Below are 26,693 nucleotides of genomic sequence, written 5' to 3'. Positions count from 1 at the left end.
AATTCTTAAAAATCTAGATTGGGAGGAAGGAAGAGGAGTTATTTGTGATTAAAACATCTCTAGGGTACAACCACAGGAGTGGGGGGCTCCACTCCCATGCGGAAAAAAGATCAAAAAGTTAAGAGGCTGGGGTAGTAGACAGATCATCTACATGGACACTGAAATAACAAAGAATTAGGACACAGTGTTGGAGAGTGTGAGAGTACATCTAAAATCTTCAAAGAAGAGTGGAGGGATGGGGTCACATGAGGGTGAGGAGAAGTGAAATGCATGATGACAGATAACAGCAAAAGAAAAAAGATAAGTAGATGGTATGGTTTAATGATACAAACTACAAAGCTAGAAATTGTTATGGAGGAGGAAAGATGATCTGGATATGACAGTGAAGAGCCACAGGGACACCTATTCCATCTCTATGCTCAGTAGTAAAAGGGTTTAGGAGAGAAAAGCACAACTACTTAAGAGTGCTAGGGAAGCAATGACACCAGGGTACAGCCAAGTTTCTGTTAGAGTCAGAAGGTGAAGGCAACATTCTGGAAGAAGTTAAGGTTATGAGAGATTTTAATGATGATAGTAAGTTCTAAAAGTACAGTGGAAAAGTTTTGAGAGTTGGGCAAGATAGGAAAATTATGATTCAGGGATGCAAAGAGCCATATGCGGATGAGAGTTTGGATACTGAGAAATGATCACACAGTCCTGGGCTTCTTAGTATAAACTGCTAAAACAAGGATAAAGCACGTGACCAGAAATATAACAAAAAATAACAATGTAAGAAGGCACAATATAGTATGAGCTAGAGGTTTACATGCCAAAAGTCAGTGACTTACTCCTATTTTCTACATACTGTCCAAAGAAATGAAACAAAAAAGGAATACTGGAATACTGCCTACGGTATCTAGCTAGAATACAAAGCAGGCAGACAAAATGGTGAGGTTTTAAAAATGGAATACAAACTAGTAAAAATAACATTAATTTGTTTTGTCAAACCGGTACTCTGGCCCTAATGATGATTTTTAAAAATAGGTATCACTAGATGCATCATGTGACGAATTATTTTCTCCTCAAAAAGCAAATCAAACATTACGAAATATAGTAGAAGAGGGCTTAAAGAAATGAGGAAGCTATTCATATATAAAATAATAAAAAGACTTGGGTCAAGTTAAATTATATTAAAAATAAAAACAAAACCTCCTTTATTTAGTGCCTGGCTTTTGAAGATATATGGAAAAAATTAAACTAGGCCAGTTAAAATATATGCCCATGTTGGCCCATTAGAAAAAAAAAACCAGGGGCTTCCCTGGTGGTGCAGTGATTGAGAGTCCACCTGCCAATGCAGGAGACACGGGTTCGAGCTCTGGTCCGGTAAGATCCCACATGCCGCAGAGCAACTAAGCCCGTGCACCACAACTACTGAGTCTGTACTCTAGAGCCCGTGAGCCACAACTACTGAGCCCATGAGACACAACTACTGAGCCCACGAGCCACAACTACTGAAGCCCACACGCCTAGAGCCCATGCTCCTCAACAAGAGAAGCCACCACCATGAGAAGCCTGCACACCACAACGAAGAGTGGCCTCCACTCACCACAACTAGAGAAAAGCCCGTGCGCAGCAACGAAGACCCAACGCAGCCAAAAATAAATAAATTTATTTTTTTTAAAAAAAGCAAAAGAAAAAACTAACTGAAAAAAGAAGAAATTCACCAAACATGAAAAGGATTATCAAAACCAACACAATATAAAAGTTATGAAACAGTACACTAAAATACAAACTTTTCATAATTTATTAGATTGCAATATATAGTAAGTAGTATGGGACAATGTGTTTTTTTTTTTTTTTGGCGGTACGCAGGCCTCTCACTGTTGTGGCCTCTCCCATTGCGGAGCACAGGCTCCAGACACGCAGGCTCAGTGGCCACGGCTCATGGGCCTAGCCGCTCCGGGGCATGCGGGATCTTCCCTGACCGGGGCACGAACCCGTGTCCCCTGCGTCGGCAGGCGGACTCTCAACCACTGCGCCACCAGGGAAGCCCGGGACAATGTGTTTTTAAAATTTATACTAGGTGTGTTTGATCCCTAGTCAGAAATCTACCAAATTTTAGACCAGAAAACTAATGTCGTAATTGTGTTAAATGTTTCACTTTGTGTACTGAAAAAAACCTTTAGAGAAAAATGATGAAAAGAAATAAGAGAAAAATCAAAACAGTAAAATAAAAAAGCCAAAAGATCTAAACCAAATAAAGAAAATCAAACAATTCCCTTCTCTTCGGATACTGTAAAGAAGGGTGAATAGTCCAACAACAAATTAAAAATTACAAGAGATTTTCTTATACATACTTTTGTGTGTTCATACGGAATGTCCACAGAAGGGTGATAGCATACTATTGTCCTGCCATCAGATGTCAAAGCAAGCTCTACTTTGCTAAAAAAAAGAATGTTTTAGAAACAGAGTTATACTGTATTCAAGGCAAAATGATTATTAGAGCCATAATTTGTTAATCACCAATCCCTGAAGAATAAATGCCATCATGTCACTGGACTGGCAAACCAGGTACCCATATTACAGGGGACAACTCATACCATCCCACAAAATGTGTCAGCTTAACTACCACAACAAACCTTTACTGCATTACCCACTATTTTATCTAAATTATTCTTCAAATTATTTGTTTTGTTAAAGTTACTTGTTTTCTTAACCTTTGGAAGAGATCTTCATGTTCATTCATCACTATTAATAGAACTTCTTTTCCTTATCTAAAAGCTACCTTCAAAAAGCTGTAAGGAGATTACTTAAATTATTAAAGCCGAAGATCAGCAAAATACATAATCTTCCAGGTAAAGGATCACCTGAATTTCCAGTCATAAAGATTGTAGCTGAGCACTTTTTCTAGATCAGCATTTCTCCAAGTGCCTTTGGCATAATGCAAAACACGTCACATAAGACTCAATCTTTTCAGGTTCAAAAATGCTACCTATTTCCTAGTCTTATTTCATCACTATCCTAATACTTACTAAATTTACAATTAAAACTGGTGTCAAGAGGGAAGAAAATACATTTTTACTAAAATTCACAATGAAAACAATGTAACTTAAGAAAACATGTTGTAGTTTCTGCACATAAGACGCTGCTATAGAGATAAAGGACAATATTTCATTCATATGTTATTCCTAGTTCTTAGCGTACTGACTAGAATAAGTACCAAATAAATTGTGGTTGAATTAAATATTTGTAATTTAGGATTATTCAATGTTAACAAAAGATAAGTAACTGCTTAAGCTAATACATATGAACCCTAAGAGAAAACCATAAAAAGTATTTAGTTTTTCCAAAAAGCTAAAGAATACTTCAGGAAGAAAAGACAGCATTTCTATCAGCAAGTCTGTCTTACAACAAATGAAGTATTCAGTGAAACACAATGATAATGATTTTTATTTAAACCATTTATAAGCCCAGACACTGGGTAAATAAGATCACTGAAATAATTTTTAAAAACAAAATTAAAGAAAGAATAATCAGAAAAGAAAGCAGAAAATACCAAAACAAGAAATAAAATTAAATCATTTCAGATAGAGCTAACGAACTTTTTTTTTTCAATTGGATTTCAATACATACCAATTATAGTCATCTGGAAGAGAAGAATACGTAGTTTTATGACAAACACAATATAAGGCTCCATCTGCAAAAACCCCAAACAGTAAGATGGATTTAGTTAATTTGAGCATATGTCCTCACACCAATGTAAAGCTAGTTTTACTCATTCAACCACTATTTACTGTATTCACTATGAAACAGGGCTGTACATGGAGCTAGGGATTCAACAAGTTAACATCCAGTCCCTGACCTCAAAAAGGGTGCAAGCCTGGTGAGAGAGAGACAAGTAAACAAACAATTCCAATATAAAGATAAGCCCTGTTAGGAAGGGTAAGCATTGGAAGTGAAAGGGACACATGGACAGATTACAAAACAGGAGTGTACAGGTTCAAGAATGCTTTTCCAGTGGAGATGATGTTTAAGGTGTTCTGAAGGATGATGGAGTAAGCTGGAGTTGTTAGGGGATGAGTACAGTGTTCCTTGCAGAGGGAAAAAAAAGTGCCAGGACCAGAGGAAAGAAAGAACATAAAGTTTCTGAGTATTCTAAAAACTTTAGTGTTGGGAATTCCCTGGTGGTCCAGTGGTTAGGACTCAGCACTTTCACTGCTGGGGTCTGGGTTCAATCCCTGCTTGGGGAACTAAGATCCCGCAAGCTGCACGGCTCAGCCAAATAAATAAATAAATAATATAATAAAATAAAAACTTTAGTGTGACTGGAGTGCATAGCTCATAAAGGGCAAGTGTTTAAGTAATGAAATACAAAATGAACTGTTCAAAATCAACTTTTCTTAATCAAAATGCAACACTTCAAAGCATATTTTCCATTTTTAGAATACCTGCAAATTCAAGAGCCATAACTACTTTTTTTAAAGTTTGTGAAAGGTCCCTCTATGTTCAGAGAAATTATGTTCTTTTAAATATAAAGAAAAAATGTAAATGTAGCTCAGTATGGTTAAAAAAAAATTCTGAATATATCTTGGCTAAAACCAAGGATCAACTTCTCTCAACTGAGCCACTTGCTCCTGAGTATGGAATGCCATCCCCACTTTGTTCAAATACCACTCATCTTTCAAGAGCCAAATGCTACCCTTCCATGAAATCCTTTTCCCCCTTCCTGCCCTACATCCCCATCACAGAAAGAGTTGTCTATTTTACATGTCCCACAACCAACACTCCATATGACATTGCTATACCATCACTGTGTCCTTTTTTTTAATGCATCAGTTATTTATATGTATCAAAGATGTCTAAACAAAGATCTGTAAACTCTCCTTTCCCAAAGGACTGCATATACTTAGAGGTCTAAATATAAATTCTTACTCCAATGCATTAAAAGTACCTTAACAAAATTCATTAGTATCATAAAAGATTACTCAGCAAAATGTCAACCCCAAAATTCTATTGATATAAAGATAACAAAATACAAAGAATTAGAAATATAACCTCATCTTTCAAAAGATTTATTAATTTTCAAATATCTGTGCTAGTACAGAAGAGCATTTATTAAGATAAATCAGAGGGTAATGTAAAAATCATTTACACATATTTTATTTTCTTGTCTGACACTGTTGGGGATCTTCTTAATTATGTATGGATTAATATTAAAAGCAGTTTGTATTCTCTGAATACACCAGCTAAGTGATGTACATGTTTGCTGAAAGAAACAGGGTTGGGTGGCAGAGGCAGGACAGACAGAATCTACCACTCTTAACTAGGCAGGAGGTTAAACTCAAGACAACAGTATTTAGTTCAACAGGAAACTGCAAAATTTGTACTCTGCACTAACTTAGACATTTGTTTGTACCCTCATGACATACATCACATTCTACCACATCATATTCCAGGTATTGTTTCCATAGGTGTCTGTTTCAACTACAAGTCTAAATAAGTTCCTTAAGGCCAGGAATCCCACCTTGTTCATTACTGTGTCCCCTATAGTTCCTACTAATAAAGAAGAGATTGTCAAACTGCCTCTAAAATGTTAATTTCTGCATAATTAATACTTGAAAAATGCATTTGACATTTTATCAAGAGAAAAATTCTAGATGTGGTTAAGTATCAGAGGTTCTAAATGCATAATTATAACTGATGCCAAAGTTAACATCAATCAATCCAAATCAACTCAATGTGCCGAAAAGAATTTCAATGAGAGTCAGCTCTCCACAACTCACAGGCTTTTCTTGTTTTACATATATATATTTATACACACACACATTTAATTGCATTTTGACATGATCTATAAAAGCTGATAGTCCCACTTCATTTTCAAATGTTGAATATTTTAAATTACAACAACAAAGGAGGTATAGCAGAAAATATATTGGGAAGACATAGGTTTTGATCATAGGTCGAATTTACCAGATATGCAACTTTGGTTGAGCTTCTGAGGGCAAGAGAACTCAAGTTCCTTCATCTTCAGAAAGAGAATAATGCCACGTGATAGGTAAGTTATTGTAAAATTCAAAGCTGTAAAGACCAAATGACTTAATATGCTTAAAAGCTGTAAAATTCCCACATTGACTGTATATTTTGGAAGGTTTTAAATGTTCCTTCTGGAATACAGGGAGGCCTTTTTATTTGTGCTCACTGAACTTTCCAATCACAGTTTTGCTTTGCCTCTAATCTTAATGTCCTTCCTTTTCATATAAAATATCAACAGTAACGGTAATAATACTTTACCTTCAATAGTAATAATAGAAAACGTGTAAAACAAGAGGGTTAAGGATGCAAGAAGTTAGGTAGTCATTAATTACTAGGATGACTGAGTGATAATGGAATAATTTTCTGGGGTAACCCAAATTCATTCTTCACTAATCAGATATTTTGACAACTGAGATCCATTCAACAAACATTTATTTATCACCTATCATGTATGAGAGGCACTGAGGACACTAAAATAGACACTGTACAAATTTACAATCTAGTTGGTAAAGTATACACAGACAATTTTAACTTACCCAGGGGCAGATGAACTGGTTTGCAGATTAACCTGAGTGAGGACAAATTGCTGTTTCAGGACATGAGCTAGGTAAAAACTGATTATGTCTGAGTTCCCATCAGCCTTGGGGCTGAGTTCCTATCAGGGCAAAAGGGAAACTAAGCAGCAGAGGTCTCTCTCCCAATTCTCAACAACAACAACAAAATGCTCCTAGGTAATCAAGAGCTGACTACAGTTTTGTTTTCACTATGATTTTAGTGTATACCTACAGTCTCTTGGCAATCTCCTCCTCTGTTTACTTAATTATACTTTCATTTATACAGCTTTTTACCCTAGTCTTCAAACAACTCTTTTCCTCTTAATTCAATAAAAATGTTCAATTACAAATGGTATTCAATAGGAAACATGAAGGAAGCAATTAAGGTCAGGCAGAGATGTGTAAAAAAGTTGGCTCACTAAACATGAAAAAGCAAACCTATTGTAGCCTCTAACCGTGTCTTCTTTACAAATGGGAGAATGCAGTTCACAGACAGAGGAAAAGTAAAGTGAAAAGAAGGTTGGTCAGGAAATAAGATTTTAATAGACTATTTATATAGATCAATTTTTGACTATCAAACATGTATTAATAGGCTTTGAAGAAAATATGTGACTATGTTTCTTCAGAAAAGGAAGAAATTAATTTTTTTAAAATTACACAGAAAAACACAAAAGAACACACCAAAATAGTAACAATAATCACCCTGTAAGATGGAATTGTAAATTTGCCCTTTGCTAATTTTAGGAACTACTAAAAAAAAGCAGTATGTGAAAATATAAATAAAAGTGATTCAAACTAGAAAAAGTTCCTCTTTATCAATCCCTCCCTTGCCCTCGGTTAAATCCCACTTGTGGTCTACAGAGATAACTTATTTGGTTCACGTCTTTTACTCTGCATTTATACATATATACACACACACATATATGGTCGATCATCTTTTAAATGCACAATGAGATCATACGATATATACTCTTCTATGACATACTTTTTCCCCCTTCTATACTGAGATCTTTCCACGTTACACTCCTATACAATAGCAGGCATATACAATAACTACATTAAATGTTCTTCAATGAACATGTATTACTATAATATTTGAAAAAGTTTAAAACTTTTTAAACATTGGACTTCTCTGGTGGTCCAGTGGATAAGACTCCGCGCTCCCAATGCAGGAGGCCAGAGTTCAATCCCTGGTCAGGGAACTTGATCCCGCATGCATGCCAAAACGAAGATCTGGCACAGCCAAAATAAATTAATAAATATAAAAAAAACAAACACTTTTTAAACATTAAAAAACTCACTTACTTTGAATTGGAAATAAATGTTTCAAGATAGTTCTGCTTGATATAGCCCATTTTACTGCTGCCAACGCCATGGTGAATCAAGATGCTTATCAGGTGGTATGAAAGATGATTTGAGGAGAAACTGCTTTTAAAATCTGCTTCTAAAAAAAAAAAAAAAATTGCTTCTAGGTATACTATTTTCACCCCTGCATAAGAGATAAAGAAAAATCAGTGCTACCTATGATAAATTAAAGTGACACAATACACTGAACACTACAAAATAGGATCACTGCCGAGAACTACAGTTGCGTAACACAAAACTTTTAAACAACTTTCCATTTCCAGGCAATACAGTACAAAAAGCAACATCATCAAAATGTATAGTAAGATCAGAAACCCAAGAACTATGTCCACTACTATTTATCTTAAATGCAAACTTCTCAACACCTAGCGTAGTTCTTTCCATTCAATGAGTGCTCAGCCAATGTGTAATTACTCTTAGAAACAGTCACTCACACATGCTACACAGAGCATTCTCCTTTCATAAAGCAAATGTGTCGGTGTACAACCTCCCAGGTACCATACACAAGATTTTATTACATCTCTTAAAGGGGTATTCTGTTTCTGATTAAATCAAATATTAAACAAGAAGGCCTAGCCTTGGCTTATTAAATACTGACTTGGAAAAACACATATAAACACCCAAAATCCCAAATAAAATTTCACCCTCTTATATAAGCTTTTTAACTTTCCAAGGTGCTTCCACTACCATTCATTTTACTCTCATCCTAATCATAAGAGGCATCTTTATTTTGATTCATGAAGAAACTAAGGTACAAAATTTAAATAAATTGCTTCCAAGAACTTCAGAGTCAATCCCTTACAAACTGGAAAAGTTTGGGCAAGTCATTAACGAAGCAACCCTCAGTTCCTTCCACGGTAAAATGGGGGGAAACAACCACAAGCTCCAGGTCTGTTGTGAATAAATGACATACATCACTTGTTTTCAACTGGCCTCGATGACTATTCCCCTCCCACCACCCCCGCACAGTGATAAAAGCTTATTTCATCAGTCTTAGTCGTTGAACTACGCAGACTGATTCCTTGCAGTGTCGGTACATTAGCAGTGCCATCCCTGAGTACCTACAGTGTGCCTCCTACACTTTACGACCCATTTTCCTATACATTATATGCTCCTTCACAAGTCTGTGAAGTAGGCGTCTCCATTTAAAACACTAAGAAGCGAGGCTCCGAAAGCTCAAACGGTTTACCTGCCACTTTACTGCTGCTTAATAGGTACTATGGGTGTAACGCAAGCCCACAGCTTCTGACCACGAAATGAGAAACAAAACACTTGAGGGGACGTTAGGTCCCCTCTGTCCGAAACCCAGAGGTCACATTATTCACCCCAGAGAGAGAATTCAGAGGGTAAACCCCTTGGCCCGGAATTCAACGCTGGAACAATAGAGGACTGCGGAGAGTCTGGGAGGGACTGAGGCTTGAGGAACAGGCTACCAGAACCAGACCCCACGGTAAGCGCGCGGCCACACGCCGGCCCTTCTGCAGGACGGACCGAGTCTAGTAATGCCAGAGGCTTTATCTTGCCGCAAACGACAGGTAGGAGACCTCGACAGCTGCCTATAAACTTTCTGGGCTTGCCCAGCTCTTAGGGACTACTAAACGGGAGAAGGAAAGGGAAATGGTTACTTGACCACAACTCACCGCGAGCCCGCCATCTTACCTCAACCCGGGTCCTAAGAGACACCGCTCCACGCGCCTTCCTGGCTCGCGGGGCACTCTGGGAAATGTAGTCTCCGCGGGAAAGAGCCCCGGTGCCGTGGGTAAGGCGGGGATCCACCCAACAGCGCCCGCGTTTAGTTCCAGCAGTTTGCCTGCAACTTTACCGGCGCTACCCAAAAAAACAAATTCACTGGCCCCGCATATATCCTTAGAAAGTAACGAACACTATTTTTTAACGTTTATACTAATAATTAGAGCAACTTGAGATCCCTCCTTGGATGAGTTAGGTTTCCCAGGGGAAGAGGCATTTCAGAGAAGTACTGAAAGCGCGGTGGGGTTGGATTTGACGTTTGAAATGGGGAAGCATGGGACAGGCTTCAACCTATGTTCTGAGAACTGTGCTAACCAGCACAGTTATTCATTATGGGAGGAGGACCTGCAGGATCCTGGACCTCGCCGTGTATCTTAGAGGGAAGAAAAGGCCCCTGGGCCTGTGCACTTTCTGTTCTCATTGCCAGCAATGGTCTTCTCTCACTGCTTCTCATGACCACTGACTTAGTTTATGCAGCTCTTGCTCAAATATCATTTCAGAGAGGACCACATCATTAAAACAGCTTCACCCGCCCTTGTCCCATTGCCCTCCTTTATTTTTTTCATAACATTTACCATTATATGACATTATATTTTCATTTGTTTCCTTGTTTAATGTCTGTCTCTTATGCCAGAATTCAAGATCCATGAAGGCCAAGAGGGACAGGTATGTTCTATACGGTATACAAATCTAATATCTAGAACTGTGCTTGGCCTCATCGTAGGCCTCCAATGTTTGTTGAATGAATAAAACAAATAACACTGCATGTATTCAAGATAGTAGGTGATTGACTGATAAAGCCTAGTTTCACCTGGGAATTCCTTTCCTCCATGATCTGCAAAATTTCGGATTTATGTACATTTTTCTGAAAAGGATTCATAGCTTTTAACATGTAATCAAGGGGGTTAATCAACCTCTCAAAAATTTAAGGGCCATAGTCCTGAAGTAGCCCTTAATATCGAAAATAAGTGAATGTAAGTTCACTTACATTCACAACATAAATGTGGACTGCTGTGATGTCTCTCTTCACTTCCCACAGCACATCAGGCTGGTTCTGCTGCTTATCTTTGCTCCTATGGAAGCTCACATTGAGGACCCATCTCTGTCCTTTCGAATCTTGTCCATCCTTCAAAGCCACCCCGTAGTCTTTCTGGACTATGCTGTAGGGAGAGACAGAGAGAAGAAACATATTTGAATGAACTATCAACTGGACTTGTCAAACATTCACTGAGCAAAGCAGAAGAGGGACGGATCAAAGATGATTCCACAGGACATGTCTTGATGGCTGTGAGTAGAGTGGGGACCACTGACCAACAGGGAGACTCAGTGCAGCCAGGAAAGGTTCACAAAGCTGAGACCAGGAAAGAAACCAGCCATGTGCATGTGAAAGAGAGCAGAGACAGCTCTAGGCTGAGGGAACAATTTAAAAGTCTAAAAGGGGGTGGAAACAGCTTATCATATGCTGGAGTATGGTGTGGAGGAGAGCAGCAGGAGATGGGATAAGAGGCAGGTCATGTTGGGCTTTATAGGCCTTGGTGGTAATAACATGGGATTAGGACACAGATTCATTTGTGTAAATGTTATTTTAATACAGTAGGGCAGGGCTTCCCTGGTGGCGCAGTGGTTGAGAGTCCACCTGCCGATGCAGGGGACACGGGTTCATGCCCTTGTCCGGGAAGGTCCCACATGCCGCGGAGCGGCTGGGCCCGTGAGCCATGGCTACTGGGCCTGCCCGTCTGGAGCCTGTGCTCCACAACGAGAGAGGCCACAACAGTGAGAGGCCCGCGTACCACCAAAAAAAAAAAAAAAAAAAAGCACTAACACAGGGAATTCCCTGGTGGTCCAGTGATTAGGACTCTGCACTTTCACTGCTGTGGCCCCGGGTTCAGTCCTTGGCGGGGGTGGGGTGGGGCGGGGGACAAAGATCCAACAAGCTGCACAGTGTGGCCAAAAAAAAAAAGTGCTAACACAGATTTTAAAAACAAAACCCAAGAGATAATCACTGCTAATATTTTGATGTAAAACCTTTCACTTTTGTCTCTTCATATATCTATATTATGATAATATAACATTTATTGGACACATGCTGTGTACTATTTTAAAGCCCTTGGCCAGTGATGGAGCTGAGATGTGAACCAGCCAGCCTGATTCTCCTTCAGCCTCCCTTTCTTTCACACAAACACATTATATTTAGGTTTTCTTTTATTACTGTTAATATACATGTACAGATAAACATGCATGCACAATAGATTTTCTTTCTTAATATATCTTTTTTCCCACTTAACCGTGTATCATGAACATCTTTCCTCTGAATAGCTTAAATATTGTCAGTTTCAAACTGCAAGGCTCCTAGAGATCATCAGGACTTACTTTAGATTATTAAAGATCCTCACACTATAGTCTAAAGTTATTTCATTATTAGATGCTTTCCTGCGACTCCTAAATTTTAACTTTCTTCTACTTTGTTCATTCATTCAACAACTATTTATTGAGCACTTATTAGATGTACCAAACACCAGAGCAACAGTTTATGTCTTCAGAGATTATACATCAAGTGGGGATGACAGATAGTTAATGTATAATTGTGTAATTAATTATTTTATTATCATTGTCCTGAGTGCTCAGAGGGAAAAAAATGCCACGGAGCATATAACTAGTCTGTTGGTGTCTGACTAGTCTATTAGGGTTAGGAAAGGCTCCCCTGAGGATATGAATTTAAGCAGAAATCTGAAGGAAGGGTAGAAGTTATAAAGATGAAGAGTACAAGAGAGAACAGCCTGAGTGAGGGCCCTAAGGTAGGAAGTAGTATGATTCTTACAAGAAACAAAAATAAGGTCAATGTGACTAGAATACAGAGTGCTAGCAAAAACAATGAGGCTGGTGACAAAGGCAGATCTATTTTATATTTTTAAGAACTATTTCACACTTGGCAAGTAATGCTTATAAAGGGCTTTCTGGGAGACCACATATATTTGAAACTTATCCAAAATAATAAGACCCCGTTTTTCTAGTATGCATTGAGTATTGTCCTTAAGAAGTGTTTGTTTTGCCTTGTGAAGATAAATTGCACACCTTTAATCACATTGATAAATAATCTCACCAGGAACTGTGAGAAATTTACAGCAGAAACTGTTATTCCCCTATAGCTATTTCTCCCTTTCTTCCATGTTAATAGAACCCCTAATCTTCTCCTGAGTGTATGTCTACTCTGAATTAAAAAATCTACATTTCCCAGCCTCCCTTGCAAGCATAGATGTAGTCATGTGACTAAGTGCTGGCCAATGAAATGTAAGCAAATGTGTCTTGCAGCAGCTTTGCTCTCTTCCTTAAAGATAGCTGGTGGGCACTCTTTGCCCCTTACTCCATCCTTACTCCAGGAGAGTGGATGTTATGGTCACTATCTTAGAACACTAGCATTTAGAGGGCCTAGACTTAGGAATGATGGAGTAGTCAGCTGGAAGGAGTCTGGGTTTTTGATAACTTTGTGGACCAGAGCTCCTAGTCCCTGCACTTCCTACTTAGGGATTTTTACAAGAGAGAAGTAAACTTTTATCTTGTTTAACCCAGCGTTACTTTGAGCCTCTTTTCTAATAGTGGAACCTAATCCTCACTGAAATGACAGAATGAAAATAGTTCAAATCACAAATGATTCAAGAAAAATATATCTAAAGGATTAGTACTGATTAAAATGTAAGGGCCTTGGACTTCCCTAGTTGCACAGTGGTTAAGAATCTGCCTGCCAATGCAGGGGACACGGGTTCCAGCCCTGGTCTGGGAAGATCCCACATGCTGCAGAGTAACTAAGCCCATGCACCACAACTACTGAGCCTGTGCTCTAGAGCCCGTGAGCCACAACTACTGAACTTGTGTGCCACAACTACTGAAGCCCGAGTGCTTATAGCCTGTGCTCCGCAACAAGAGAAGCCACTGCAATGAGAAGCCTGCACACCGCAACCAAGAGTCGCCCCTGGGCAGCAGCAAAGACACAACATAGCCAAAAATAAATGAATAAATAAATAAATTTATTTTAAAAAAAGTTGTTTCCTGAAGATGGAAATTTCTTCTTAAAAAAATAAATAAAATAAAATAAAATGTAAGGTCCTCCATAACACTGAACATAATACAGAGCACAAGTTATAAACGGCTTTTCCTTCAAAAGCTCTCTTATGAATGCTCCAAGTGGTTTTTACATTTATGTCTTCTCTACCCATAAGATCTTGGGCTTCCTGCATGTAGGTGGACCTTATTTTCCAACTATATAGCTCACATGTATAGCATAATGTTAAGGAGGCAGTAGAGCGCAGAGGTTAACAAGTAGATTCTGAGAATCTCTGCCTAAATTTGAATCTTGATTCCATGACTTCCTAGCTATGATATTTGGAGAAATTTATTTTCTTAATATTTTTTAGTCTCAGTTTATTCTTCATAAAAGGGGGAATAATAATTATATTCCCTACTTTATAGAATTATTGGGTAAATAACAGAAGGTAAGTAAAATGCTTTGCAAAGTACCTGACATGTAGTAAGCACTCAATCAATACTAGCAATAATTGTATCTTGTAGGTACTTAATAAATATTTGTATAATAAATTTTTATGAACATCTGACCCAAAGAGATTACTTATTTCTTTGACATTAAAATATATATTTTGACTGTCAGGAATAATCTACTGAATGTAATTAAAAATGAATAAATGGACTTAGTCTAAAATGGACAATAATTATTTCTAGCTTTAAGTTGGCATATCACTTAGTCTCAGAGGAAAGCAAATGACATACTCAAACTGGTATCATTCCAGGATCAGTAGTGGTATAACCTGGGCTTAGTACCACTGGCTGTTCCTTCCAGGCCAGAAGGGACAAAGAGAGGGAGCAGTAACTGGATCCCAGAAGGAGAGAACCCTGTAGTTGGCTACCTGGAGGAGAGCAGTCATCTGTTGAAGGGCGTAGCCAGCCTGAGGTGACCTTGCCAGGAGCAACCCAGGGTAATAATTACTCTGACTTCCCTATCCTTTCCCTCTCTAATCTCCTGCAAGGGCTTCTCATTGGCCCAAACCAAACAGAAACCCCCTCCATATAGTGTAGTCTATTCGAGTCTGCTTCCTGGGCAGAGAGCAGAGTGGACAAGATGAAGAGTGGATTTGGAGGAACAAAAGGGAGGTTCCTGGCACCATGTCAGAATAAGTGTCCTTAGGACGCCTTTGGTATTCTGACTGTAAAGCCAGAGATTGGTTTAGTAATCCAATTAGATGTTATTTAAATATAAACAGGGTGACCCTCCCATACTGATAGAAAGTGAAAAGAATTCTGAATAGCTTCCGGCAGTAAATACCTCTATTGAATATGTTGATAAATCAAATAAGTGAAACAGCTTGGGTAGGAGGTTAGAAACTCAAATCATACTGAAGATTTGGTAAAATGTATAACGTGAATTTAGGTGACTTGGGTGGTGAGACCACTCCATTTGGAGAGTATGGACTGGAATTCCTATTGGCACAGCAACCATAAAAGAGGGCTCTGCTTCTCCTTTCAGGTTATATAGAAGAAGGTCCTGGAAGACTGTACTTCCAGACCTCACCCTCACAACCAACCTGGAAGGCACCCCAAACTGCTTGCGTAGGTTACCCCAGGTTACTTGGGGGTTACTTGTTTCCTTGGGTGTAAGTGACTTTTAGCTCCATAAAGATTTTGAATTAAATGTAGAAATGATGATGTAAATCAAACCCACCTAGTAGTATTATTTTCCAGTTAGCATTGAGAATATAACACACAAACATGTGTATTCTATATTTATATTTAAGTATTTAGAATATATAAGAGAATTTAGACTGTTAAATTTGCTGTTAGATAGCTTTTTGATTGTAATTTTTAAAAACGTTTTATTACAGAAAATTTCAAACACATACAAATTAGAAAGAAAAGTATAATAAACCACCATGTACCCCTCATTCAGCTTCAACAATTATCAGCTTATGGGCAATTTTGTTTCATCTATACTCCCACCATTGGGGACTTCCCTGGTGGTGCAGTGGCTAAGAATCCGCCTGCCAATGCAGAGGACATGGGGTTGAGCCCTGGTCCGGGAAGATCCCACATGCCATAGAGCAACTAAGCCCGTGTGCCACAACTACGAAGGCTATGCTCTAGAGCCCGCGAGCCACAACTACTGAGCCCGTGTGCCACAACTACTGAAGCCCGTGCACCTATAGCCTGTGCTCCGCAACAAGAGAAGCCACCGCAGTGAGAGGCACGCGCGCCGCAACCAAGAGTAGACTCCGCTAGCCACAAGTAGAGAAAGCCCGCGTGCAGCAACAAAGACTCAACACAGCCAAAAATAAATAAATAAATAAGTGAATTTATACTCCCACCATGTTCCTTCTCCTATATCATTTTGAAGCAAATTTCAAGTAGCCTATTATTTCATCTATAAATATCCCAGTAAGAAATGCTAAAAGATAAGGCCTCCTTTCTTCAAACATAACCACAATATTACACAACTAAAAAAAAAGACGATGATTATTTAACATCATTAAATATCCAGTCAACATGCAACTTTCCAAATGGCTCATGAATGTCATATTTTCTATTTAGTTTGCTTGTTTGAATCAGATCCAAATTAGATCCACACCTTTCGTTTGCTTAATATCATTTTTAAGTCTCTTTAACTTATAAGTTCCTTCTCCATTTGTCTTTCTCTTTTTTCCTTGTACTTATTTGTTAAAGAAACCAGGTGTTTTTCCTGTAGAGATTCCGACAATCTGGGCTTTGCTGAGTACATTCTGGAGCAAACTTTAACATGTTCCTAAGTCCCTTGTGTTTTCTGTAAATTGTGATTCCAATTTGAACTTGTCATTAGGTGACTGATTTAGGCTTATGATTCTATGTTGAAGGGTGTGAAAGAATTATATTGTTTGGAAGCAGTATTACAATACTTAATAGAAGACTCACTGTATTAAAATTTTTTTTCATTTATAAGAATTATTTAGGTGCTTGGGAATGTTTATCTGTCAAAATTGAAGGGCTGGAAAATAAAATTGAATATGTTAAATTTGCAAGTGCAATTTAAAATGTTTAAATGTAAGTATTTTATGAAAAATTCCCTTAAAAGAGTTTTATTTTAGTTGCTAGTCTTATAAACAGAATAATAAGATTTGTAAACTGAATTTGAAAGCTTAAGGAAAAACTAGACTTTACTGTCACTACAGTAAATTGAATGTTAATTAAAAACTAATCTGTGAAATATCTCCTTGTGCAGGAAAACTGCCTCAAAGACACCAAAAATACTCTTGTCAGCATAAAGATGTTTTTGCCCTCCTCTCTCAAAAATTATACTCAAACAACAATGGGAAAGTCAAGAGATGCAGGAACGGCTCCTGACTTAGCAGAGCAGAGGAAAGTTAAGCATGCAGGTTGTACCAAGGCTCAAGTAATTGGTAGCGCCATATATTCAGGAAGAGGGAGTGAGGAAGGGGCTGAAAACTGATGGAATATTTGAAGGTCAGTATAAGGTGCAGTTAGACCCAAGACTCCCATACACGCCAGCCCATCCTGGTCAGAAATGGGAATCTGAATCTGAGAAGCTCTAGACTCAGGAACACATACCTGGAGGAGGGCAAGGGAGAAGCGTCCAACAGGAAACTGACCAGGCAAGTCCCCGGGCTCCCTTCCTTGCCCACCTCCAGAATGCCAGCATCCTCTGGTCTGCAGCCTTCCCTGTGACCATATGAAACACCTGATGTCCTCCCAATAAATTCTGTATCTGTTAGTCTGAATCAGCTTCTATGCCTGCACCCAGGAACCCTGACTAAAATAACATTTCACACTTACCTTGTATTAATGTCATTAATATATATTTGCATCCATTCTCTCCCAGGGTAATTCCTTGTCTGGCTTGGCTCATCATTCTCCCTGCAGAAACTAATATTGTGCCTAGCACTTAGCAGGCTCTTACTAAATGTTTATTGAATAACTGAGTGAATAAAACCTTCCCTGTGTCTTACATATACTCTTCACTGTATCTTATGTGGTATCTCAATTACAGAACTTATCACATCAAATATATTAATTTGTTTAAATGTCTGTCTCCCCTATAAGAACATAAGTCCAAGATCAAAGATCCTATCTTGCTCATTTAAAAAAAACATCTCCTAGGGAAGGTCTAGTACATAATAGGTAGAGAATGAAGGAAGGCAGGAAGGGGGGGATATGTGCTAAGCATTATGTTACCGCTGGACACACAGCAAATAAGAATATGGGTGGATAAAAAGGCAACATGACATCAGTGACAAGGCAACAAGATGTGAAAATGATGATGTTAGAGAGAGCATATGTATGATGGATCACGGGATATTCAAAGCAACGATGAGATTGTCCATACTGCAGGCTGAGGTTGCCTTTGGGGAACTGGGATAGAAAGGAAGCAGTAGTTTAAGAAAATGTCAGGTGGTTTAGTGATTAGAAGGTGAGAGGAGTAAGTTTTCTAACTGGTGAATTTAAAATAATGAGCTGGGTCTTCTCAGCCTTGTCTCCTTCCCTCCTTTCTTTTTCTCCCCTCCCTCCCTTTTCCCTCTCTTTTCCTTTCTCCTTTCTATTTCTTTCTCTCCTTCTTCCTTCCTTCCCTTTTTTTTTTTTTTTTTTTTTTAAAGCAGTCTGTCTTCTGCTCTCATGCATGCGCATCTGCTCTGTCTTGGCTTAAGGGGCCTGCAGTTGTCTGGCTGTGCTAAGTGACTGGGTGGCTGTGCTTGCAACTGGGGAGCTGGTGGGAGGACTATTAATAAGCCCAAATGACTGCCCACTTAGAACTGTTTTCTCCAGTCAGCTTTATTGGTAATGAAGGCAACATTTTGGTCTCCATCTCTTTCAACTGGTTATAATTTCAGGAGTGGAAATTGGGTGTTATTTATTGGCCTCCTCAAAACCCAGCAATCTGGAATACTGAACACGTGGGCCAACTTAAACTCCAACTATCTGGAATATCTAACACTTGGATCAAGAGAATTAGAACAGACAGGAGGAAAGATATGGGTATTGGGCCAAAAGGAATTAGAAAAACAGGAACAAGAAATATAAGTCCACAAATATGTATAAAATAGATAACTAATAAGAACCTGCTGTATAAAAAATAAATAAAATAGGGCTTCCCTGGTGGCACAGTGGTTGAGAGTCCGCCTGCTGATGCAGGGGACATGGGTTCGTGCCCCGGTCCGGGAGGATCCCACATGCCGCAGAGCAGCTGGGCCCGTGAGCCATGGCCGCTGGGCCTGCGCGTCCGGAGCCTGTGCTCCGCAACGGGAGAGGCCACAACAGTGAGAGGCCCGTGTACCGCAAAAAAATAAAATAAAATTAAATTAAAAAAATAAATAAAATTCAAAAAAATATAAAAGAAATGTATAAGTCGAGGTTGCTCTTGGAACCGTTTTGTTTTCTTGATCAGATCAGATAATATGGGACAGTGACTCTCAAGCTTTGAACCCTTCAGTGGTGTGGGGGGAGCTTGTTAAAATCACAGATGCATAGGGCCGGGGACTTGCAAATGGAAGATCTTGGGTGGGGCTCCTGCAGCTGTGTGTTTAACCAGCCTAGGAGGTGGTTAGCACTCCAAAGTTTGAAAACCTCTGCTTCAGAGTATATCAGACCCAAATCATTGTACTCAGAAGCAAAACAAAGTTTTCAAAACATTTCTAATCACATTGGAAGCAGGTGGGCAGTTTTCTGCAGAAAGCAAGAGACACAAGTGAGAGCATATGAGAAATCAGTAGGACTGGAGAGAGATTGGTGATGGTGGGGAGGAAGAAAGGTGATGGGAGTGTACTGACAAGAAGCTTGGGCGGGGACACCGGGTGGGAAGAAGTGGGGGAACAGTTTAGGCTGGATAGGCTGAGTAAGCACTTCACAGGTGGAGTCACAGAGCGACTGGAGCCCAAGGACATGGAATGTAAAGAATTCTCTTGGGAACCTGAATGGGTGACACACAGAGGCATGGGAAAGAGCGTTGCTTTCAGAGTTCCTGTTCCATCCAGGCTTCTGGCCAAGCCTTGAGTCACCATCCTCTGGAATCCTGTTTCCACTGGGAACTGGCACAAAGAGAGGAATACCCCCCTTCCTCTACCTTTATAGAAACATCGCAGAATCAGTGATGGGCTTTGCAGAATGCCTCCAGTGGTGCATATACTTAAAGCTCTCTGTGGATGAGATAACATTCAAAAATGCTTTGTACAGCATGAAGCGCTAAACAAAGGTCAGCCTTATTACTCCAGTTCTCTTGGGTGTCTTCTTTCCAGAGTCCTTCCACTTTGAGACAGTGCTCCTATGACCCTGGATGACCCCGCTCAGATCCTTCTCATGGGCTGGCATTGTGTTGGTTAACCGTTTGTAAGTACTCAGCTATTTATGTTGAAGTCATGAATATGAGGCAGCAGGTGTTTTTCAGTTTTTTTTTCTTTTTAAAAATCAGTGTGCAGCATTTTCATCCTCCCCACCCACTTCGAGTCAGTGTTCAGGAACCCTCTTCTCACAGATACTTCTGCTTAATAGCCCACGGAAGTTTTCCTATGCTGCAAGAAACAATATGGGTATTGCAGACAAATACATCTCCATGAAGACTATTGCTCATAATGGAAACAGGACCTCTATTAAAGGTGACTGATCTATCATTTTCCAAACTATTCTATTTTGTCTCTGCAAAGTATGAGAGAGTTTGTGAAAAAAGCTCTGTTGTCTTCCAGGAAGTCAAGTTGAAAAGTTTAGGGATGAACATAAACATCCTGTGTTTCACTTATGGATCATGAATTTAAGGCAACCATTCTCAAACAGGTGTTTATCTTCATCCTGCACTCATGCACTCATTCCCTTGACCAGTACTTTTTGAGAGCTCTCATGTTGTAGGCCTTGAGCTAGGCCCCAGGGATCCAGGGGTGCCCAAGATGGAAGAGATCCATGGCTCTGAGGAGCTCAGGTATAAATGTCTTAAGACACTACCTGCAGGGTAAACAGTACTTATACATCTGCTATTATAGGACCAAAGTAGTGAAACTGAAATATTTGTGGGTAGGGGGTGGGGAAGGAACAGGAGGCACTAAATATTATTCTGGGGAGTAAGATTTGCATAGATCAGGATTCCTCTAATTTCTTCAACACAGTGTTCTTGGGCCCTCTTTCTTATAATGCAAAGGCACTTGGAGTTTGAGTCCTGAAAGAAGCAGAGCCTGGAAAAAAAATCATGGCCAAGAATGAGGCCTGATGAAGAGCCAAAAAAAGATTAGCCAGGGGGCTTCCCTGGTGGCGCAGTGGTTGAGAGTCTGATGCAGGGGACACGGGTTCGTGCCTCGCTCTGGGAAGATCCCACATGCCGCGGAGCGGCTGGGCCCGTGAGCCATGGCCACTGAGCCTGTGCCTCCGGAGCCTGTGCTCCGCAACGGGAGAGGCCACAACAGTGAGAGGCCCGCGTACCGCAAAAAAAAAAAAAAAAAAAAAAAAAAAAAGATTAACTAGCTAAGAGTTCTGCCTAGCACTGTTCAGTTTAGTGAAGCTATTTGGTCACTCTTATTTATTCCATACCACGGACCAGAATCTTTTGAATTTTGAGTGTATGATATAATTCTTTTTTTTCTTTTTCTTTTTTTAAATTATTTTTTCTTTTTTTCCCCTTTAGTTGTATGATATCATTCTTGATCAGCATGTAAAGAGCATTGAACACCTTTTAGATTAGACTTTTGAAATTAGTGAATTGGATTATTTTATGTTTTGAATAGGTAACACATTAATACAGCTCAACATCCAAAAGTATAAAGTAAAAAGTCTGTTTTACCTCTATTCTTCAGCTGTCTAACATCCCTGCCTTGAAGGAATTAGTTTTGTGGATATCTTTATTTTAACCATATTTTATGGGTATAGTAAGTAGGATTCTTAACCAACTTTCTAACCTGAGAATAAACCCAGCATCTCAGCCGTGTGGCAACACATCCTTCTAGAATATATCCTGTTCTACAGGACTTACATGAATCAGAAGTTCGGATTTTATTTTCCAGATGCGTATAGTGTGAGTTGTTCTCAAGGGGGAAAAGAATGGGAAAGGACATTAAAAATTATGTATTTATCTAAGAGAATTTCATGCCATCAAATGAATCTCTGCCAAACAAGGTTATACTGTCAAATTTTAAAAATCTGGTTTCCTAAAGAAAACTATACCTGGTTCTTTTCAAGATTACAAAAATAATACCCCCTCTAAGTACTTAATATATATTGAAACTTCACAACAAGAACAATGAAGTACATTTTATAGGTGAAAAAAACGAAGGTCAGACAAGTTAAGCAAATTCTAAGTTTTCAAATCTAGGCAGGGCTTCGGGGCCCTCACTCTTAATCTGCAGGATACTCACTATCTATTCCAATAGAGAATAGCCAAAAGAAGGCACATGGCAACAATTTTTGTTGTTTATTCAAAATCTTTTGTTCTCAAATTTTAGGATCTATCAAAATTACCCGTGATGTTTACATGCAGAGTCCCAGGCCTCAGCAATGAACTAGAAAATTAGAATCTCTGGGAAGGGCTCCAGGAATGCTTATTTTAACCAGCATTGCAGGTGACTTTAAGCATGGTGGCTTGTAAGCATACTGTGATAAATATACCTGTGGCAGTTTGTGTTTTTCGAAGTTGGTCACAACTGTATCTTGTATCACACATACCCAGCTAGTTTCCAGAATCTTGGACTCTTCTTTCAAGAGAGGGGGTCCATGTCCCCTACTTTTCAAACTGGGTGGGCTTTTGTGATGAGTCAACCAATAGATTATGGTGGGAGTGATGCTACGTGACTTCCAAGGTTGGGTCGAAAAAGGTGACAGCTTCCACTTTTGCCTGCTAGAACACTTGTTCTTGGAACCCAGCCACCATGCAGTGAGGAAGACCAAGTAGCTCCAGGGAGAGGCCCACTCGGAGAGGAACTAACAGTCTGTACCAACTTGCCTGCTATGTGAGCCATCCTAGAAGTGGTTCTGGTCCCAGTCAAGCTGCCCAGGCTGACACAGCATGGAGCAGAGATGTGTCTTTCCTGCCAAGCCCTGCCTAAATTGCAGATTCAAGAGCTAAACAAATGATTATTGTTCTTTTAAGCACAAAATTTGAGCTGAATTGTTATTCAAGAGCTAACTGGACTAGTACCCTTCTAACCCCATATTCCCTCTGCCTTTCTTCCTATCAGGGCGGGTTCCAGACCCTCTCTAAAATATTCTGGAAGTATCTTTCTCCAATGTCATTTACTTTCCCAAATTCTTCTAAATACAGAAGAACCACTCATTTCAGACTTCTGGTTATTTGAAGTTCTCATTATTGCCTCTGAGTCTTGATTTCTCATCTAAAAAGCAACAGTAATAAGAAAGCCTACCTTATATACTTTATCATTAAATGAGATAATCCATGTAATTATTTAGCATCATGCTAATGATAATGTTTTGTCTTATTACTTTTACTAGGTTTCTTGCATTCATATTCTCCATTTCTTTAATGCACTTTTTTTTTTTCTTATAGCTCAGTGCCATTTCACAGTCTTTTTTCTAGGCCTGGCATGCTCCCCCAACCAGGTCAGTTAGATTCTTACTCATCCTTTAGGATGCCACTTCTCATTTGAGAAGCCTTCTCTGACTTCTCAAGCAATTAATGCCTCTCTTGTGCTCAAATAGCACCTTGGAGGAATCTCTATTATGGCCCTTAACACGTTGGATTGTAATTATTGTTCACTAGTCTCTCTTCTCCGATGGACTCTAAGTTCCTGGAAGGCAGGGTCAGCCTCTTTTTTGTTTTGAGTTTTGGCCACCTGGCGCGGATTGCGGGATCTTAATGCCCCGACCAGCGATTGGACCCGGCCGCAGCAATGAAAGCCCCGAGACCTAACCACTTGACCGCCAGGGAATTCCCTAGGGTCAGCCTCTTTGTATTCTCATCCACTAACATAGCATCTGGCACATCTTTATTCACCATCTACTGTCTGTGCTACCGTGCTAGGAAACACCGTGGCTAAGGAGTTAAGGGGTCCACGTTTTGGCAGACCTGCGTGGGAACAAAACAGCTCCATTTCCCTCATAACCTTGGAAAGAGTGAATGTCTCCGAGCCTCATTTGTAAAGTGGAGGAAGCGCTTTAAGATTGCTATGACGATAAAGTAAAATAATTCTCGCAAAAAGCCCATTACGGAGCAAGCAATCAATCATCAGGATGTTAGGAAATGCCTTCCCCAACAATCCCATTTCCGGGCACCCTCACTCTAATCCTCCTTTAGGGCCCCGCACTCTAAAGGTAATCCCTCTTTTAGGGATTACGCTGGGATCTCTAATCCTCTCCTGGGTCATTCCTCCAGCTCTCCAATCCGCGAGTCAACCACTAGGGCCAGGCGTTCAGAGGCCATTCTTCTTCCCCGCCCCCCAACTCTCTCCAAACCCTTTTAGCTTTTCCTGGTCTAAGGGGTGTGTCAAAAACACCCGATTTATGCGAAATTTAAACATCAAAATTCTGGCTAGGCTTTTCCTAGATAACTTTCGAGACCCACAGTTGGGAGCTTTGCTACTGACTTTCGGTCTTCCCCTACTTGTGAGGAAGGAGCTCGCGGATCAACTTGACCTCAGTCGTTCGGCCAGCGCCAGCCCCGACCGCGCACCCTGCAGTAGCGTTGAATGAACGAACGAACGAATGAATGGGCTACCTCTGCGGCCGGGCCTCTGTTACGTCGCCCATTGGCGCGGGCGTGGCCGCGAATAAGAGGCCTGCTGGTCGCAGACCACTCAGTCCCACCAGCTCGCAGCAGGACCGGCCACTAGCGACGGGGCTCTGTGGGGCTCCGCGCCGCTCCGCATTGCCTCTCCAAAATCTCTGCCCCGCCGCGGCGCGTCACTTCCGCCACCCCCAGGCCACGGCTGGGGCGGGGAGCGCGGGGGAGGGGCCAGGTCCGAGAGAAGCCCGCCCGCGCCCGAGCAGGGACTACATTTCCCGGGGGGCCTCGGCGCGGCAGCGGCGGGCGCGGCAACGTTCCCCGGAAGTAGAGCCCGGGACTTCCACTCGTGCGTGAGGCGAGCGGAGCCGGAGACGAGACCAGAGGCCGAACTCGGGATCTGACAAGATGGCCGGGCTGCCCCGCAGGATTATCAAGGTAACCGCTCGGGCCCGCTTCCGGCTACCCGCTCTGCTCTTGCCCTCTCGGCGGACCGGGCGGAGCGGTCCGTCGCTTCCTCCGGCCCGCGGCCCGCGCTGGGAGGCCCGAGGCAGCGCGGAGAGGGTCTGGCCGCGGCGGCGAGGGAAGTCGGGCGCTGGGGAGGGGGCGCCGGGGAGACTTCCGGCCGCAGTGGGGCAGCCCGGCAGCGGGGATCGGGGGCTCCCAGGCGGTCGGCCCGCGAGCGGGGAAGGCCTGGCCCGCGCCCTGGCGGAGGGTGGGGCCGCGGGCTTGCGGGGCTTTGGTCTTGGGAGCGGGCCTCCGCGGCCTCTCAGACCACCCCCGAGCGGAGGCCGCGGGCGCGCGGGAATCGCGGCGGGGCCCGGACTCCAGGCGGGGGTTGTGGCCCGACACGGGCCCTCGGCCTCGGATCCGTGTCTCGGCCCGGGCGGGAGCGCAGGGGTGCGGCAGCCGCAGGTTCAGAATGAATGAACCGGGAGGGTGAGGCCGGGCGGGGCCCTGTGCCACGGGAGGCGGCTCTGGGAGGGCCGCGCATCCTGCAGCCGCCGGCACATGCTCGCTCCTGGCTGCCGGGGTTCGGGGGACGTGGGGGCTCCGCGCCCCGCCACCCTCGCTTCCGTGATCTCCTCTTTAAATGCGTTTCCGCTCGTTATCTTCGCGAAGTGAGTTTACTCTAGTTGGCAAACTCTTTTAGGACTGTTTCTGTTTAGAGGAAATAGTTCTAACACGAGACCGAGCGGGGATTGGGGGAGGGGGTGCAGTACACAGGTACGGGGGACCTTGTGAAACCTTTTGCCTTTCGATTTTGTGCGCTTTAAATTATCAATACCGTTTTTCAGCTCTTCATGAATATGTTCTTTGACAAGTATCAATGGAACCGTGAAAAATTCATCTTGGTTTTGTAAACTCTTTACATAAATATCAAGTCCTCAGACGTGAAATGTTTCTTGCAGTCCACGAAGACAAAACCTTTAGGTTTTTTTTGTCAATTTTAGTGAAGGAAATTAGTTGAACCTCTGTGTTGCTCAGTATGCGAGTTAAAGTGTCTAAATTGCAGCATCATTTTGTTTGCTGTAACTCTGAACGTGTATTTAATCTAGTTTGTCCTTTAAGTTTGGGGGGAGATGCATGCTAAGTGATTGAAGGATGGTGTATTGTGTAGTGCGATTGCAATGAAATATATCTGAGATGGGGGTGTCTCTGACCTAAAGGTGCTTAATTTAGAGAAATAAGACGAGTTTTGTAAAGTAGCAAGTTTTAGCAAGTAGAGAAGTAGAACAGATTGTCATTGTGCGCTGGAGTCTAATGATGTGAACCTTCATAGTGTTGTGTAAAACAAAATCTTCATTTGTTGTGTTAAAGATTTGTCTTCGACTCCGTCCAAGGCAGTTTAATGGCTGTGTGTTGGAGGGTACTTACCAATGTGGTTGTAATACAATCACATGGCCCCAGTGGTCATGTTTATTGAGGCCCCACTTGAAAATGAGGGGTGGAAGATAGAGCTGTGTACATCAGATATCCTTGGATTTTTATTTACTGTTATTCAGGTTATCGACTAAGTACCTAGTACACATTGACATTCAAGATAATTCTCCAAAATACATAATGAATGAAAGACTTTACGTATTTTTTTCATTTTTGCTTAATGCTGGAGATATTCTGCAATAATATGAAAGTCTTAGATGGAAAAATAAATTCTGTGGGACCTTGTATATAAACTTATAGATATGACTTGAAGCAATAAGTTGAAGTCCTCATAATTCAATTCATTTGGCATACAATAATTTAGTTTACACCAGGCTTTTGCATTTTGCTATTTAAAACAAGACAGTGATAAGTCATATATACTCTTAAATTAA

The 26,693-nt window shown here is 41.0% G+C and overlaps 2 protein-coding genes and 1 pseudogene across 9 annotated transcripts in view; 1 reads left to right on the top strand and 2 right to left on the bottom strand.

Moving 5' to 3' along the window:
* The window catches only part of MRPL42 (mitochondrial ribosomal protein L42), a 32,984-nt gene extending 22,291 nt beyond the window's left edge, over nucleotides 1-10,693 (bottom strand). For 2 of the 8 annotated variants that reach the window (XM_089921124.1, XM_022552447.3), the window contains exons 1-4: nucleotides 9,572-9,607; nucleotides 7,872-8,010; nucleotides 3,613-3,676; nucleotides 2,337-2,421 (exon numbers count right to left, since the gene is read on the bottom strand). In XM_089921124.1, the coding sequence (XP_089777250.1) occupies nucleotides 2,337-2,421; nucleotides 3,613-3,676; nucleotides 7,872-7,941 (219 nt within the window). In that variant the 5' untranslated portion in view covers nucleotides 7,942-8,010; nucleotides 9,572-9,607. Of the gene's footprint in view, nucleotides 1-2,336; nucleotides 2,422-3,612; nucleotides 3,677-6,548; nucleotides 6,581-7,871; nucleotides 8,011-9,571; nucleotides 9,661-10,668 lie in introns of those variants that run through there. The other 6 variants (XM_089921128.1, XM_030763004.2, XM_089921123.1 and 3 more) reach the window with 6 other exon arrangements.
* A 238-nt stretch (nucleotides 10,694-10,931) lies between these two features.
* Nucleotides 10,932-25,749, bottom strand: LOC149748056 (uncharacterized; annotated as a pseudogene).
* Nucleotides 24,670-26,693, top strand: part of UBE2N (ubiquitin conjugating enzyme E2 N) — a 34,021-nt gene continuing 31,997 nt past the window's right edge. Inside the window, exon 1 of the mRNA XM_022552404.3 lies at nucleotides 24,670-24,813. Coding sequence (XP_022408112.1) covers nucleotides 24,784-24,813 — 30 coding nt within the window. The 5' untranslated portion in view covers nucleotides 24,670-24,783. The remainder of the gene's footprint in view (nucleotides 24,814-26,693) is intronic.

The sequence above is a fragment of the Delphinapterus leucas genome, chromosome 11 (assembly GCF_059928025.1).
Source record: "Delphinapterus leucas isolate spDelLeu-1000000601 "Yukka" chromosome 11, BTC_Dleu_Yukka2, whole genome shotgun sequence".
In the NCBI taxonomy this organism is placed as follows: domain Eukaryota; kingdom Metazoa; phylum Chordata; class Mammalia; order Artiodactyla; family Monodontidae; genus Delphinapterus; species Delphinapterus leucas.
The sequence above is the reverse complement of the archived record's forward strand: the minus strand, read 5'-3'. Positions and strand labels throughout refer to the sequence as shown.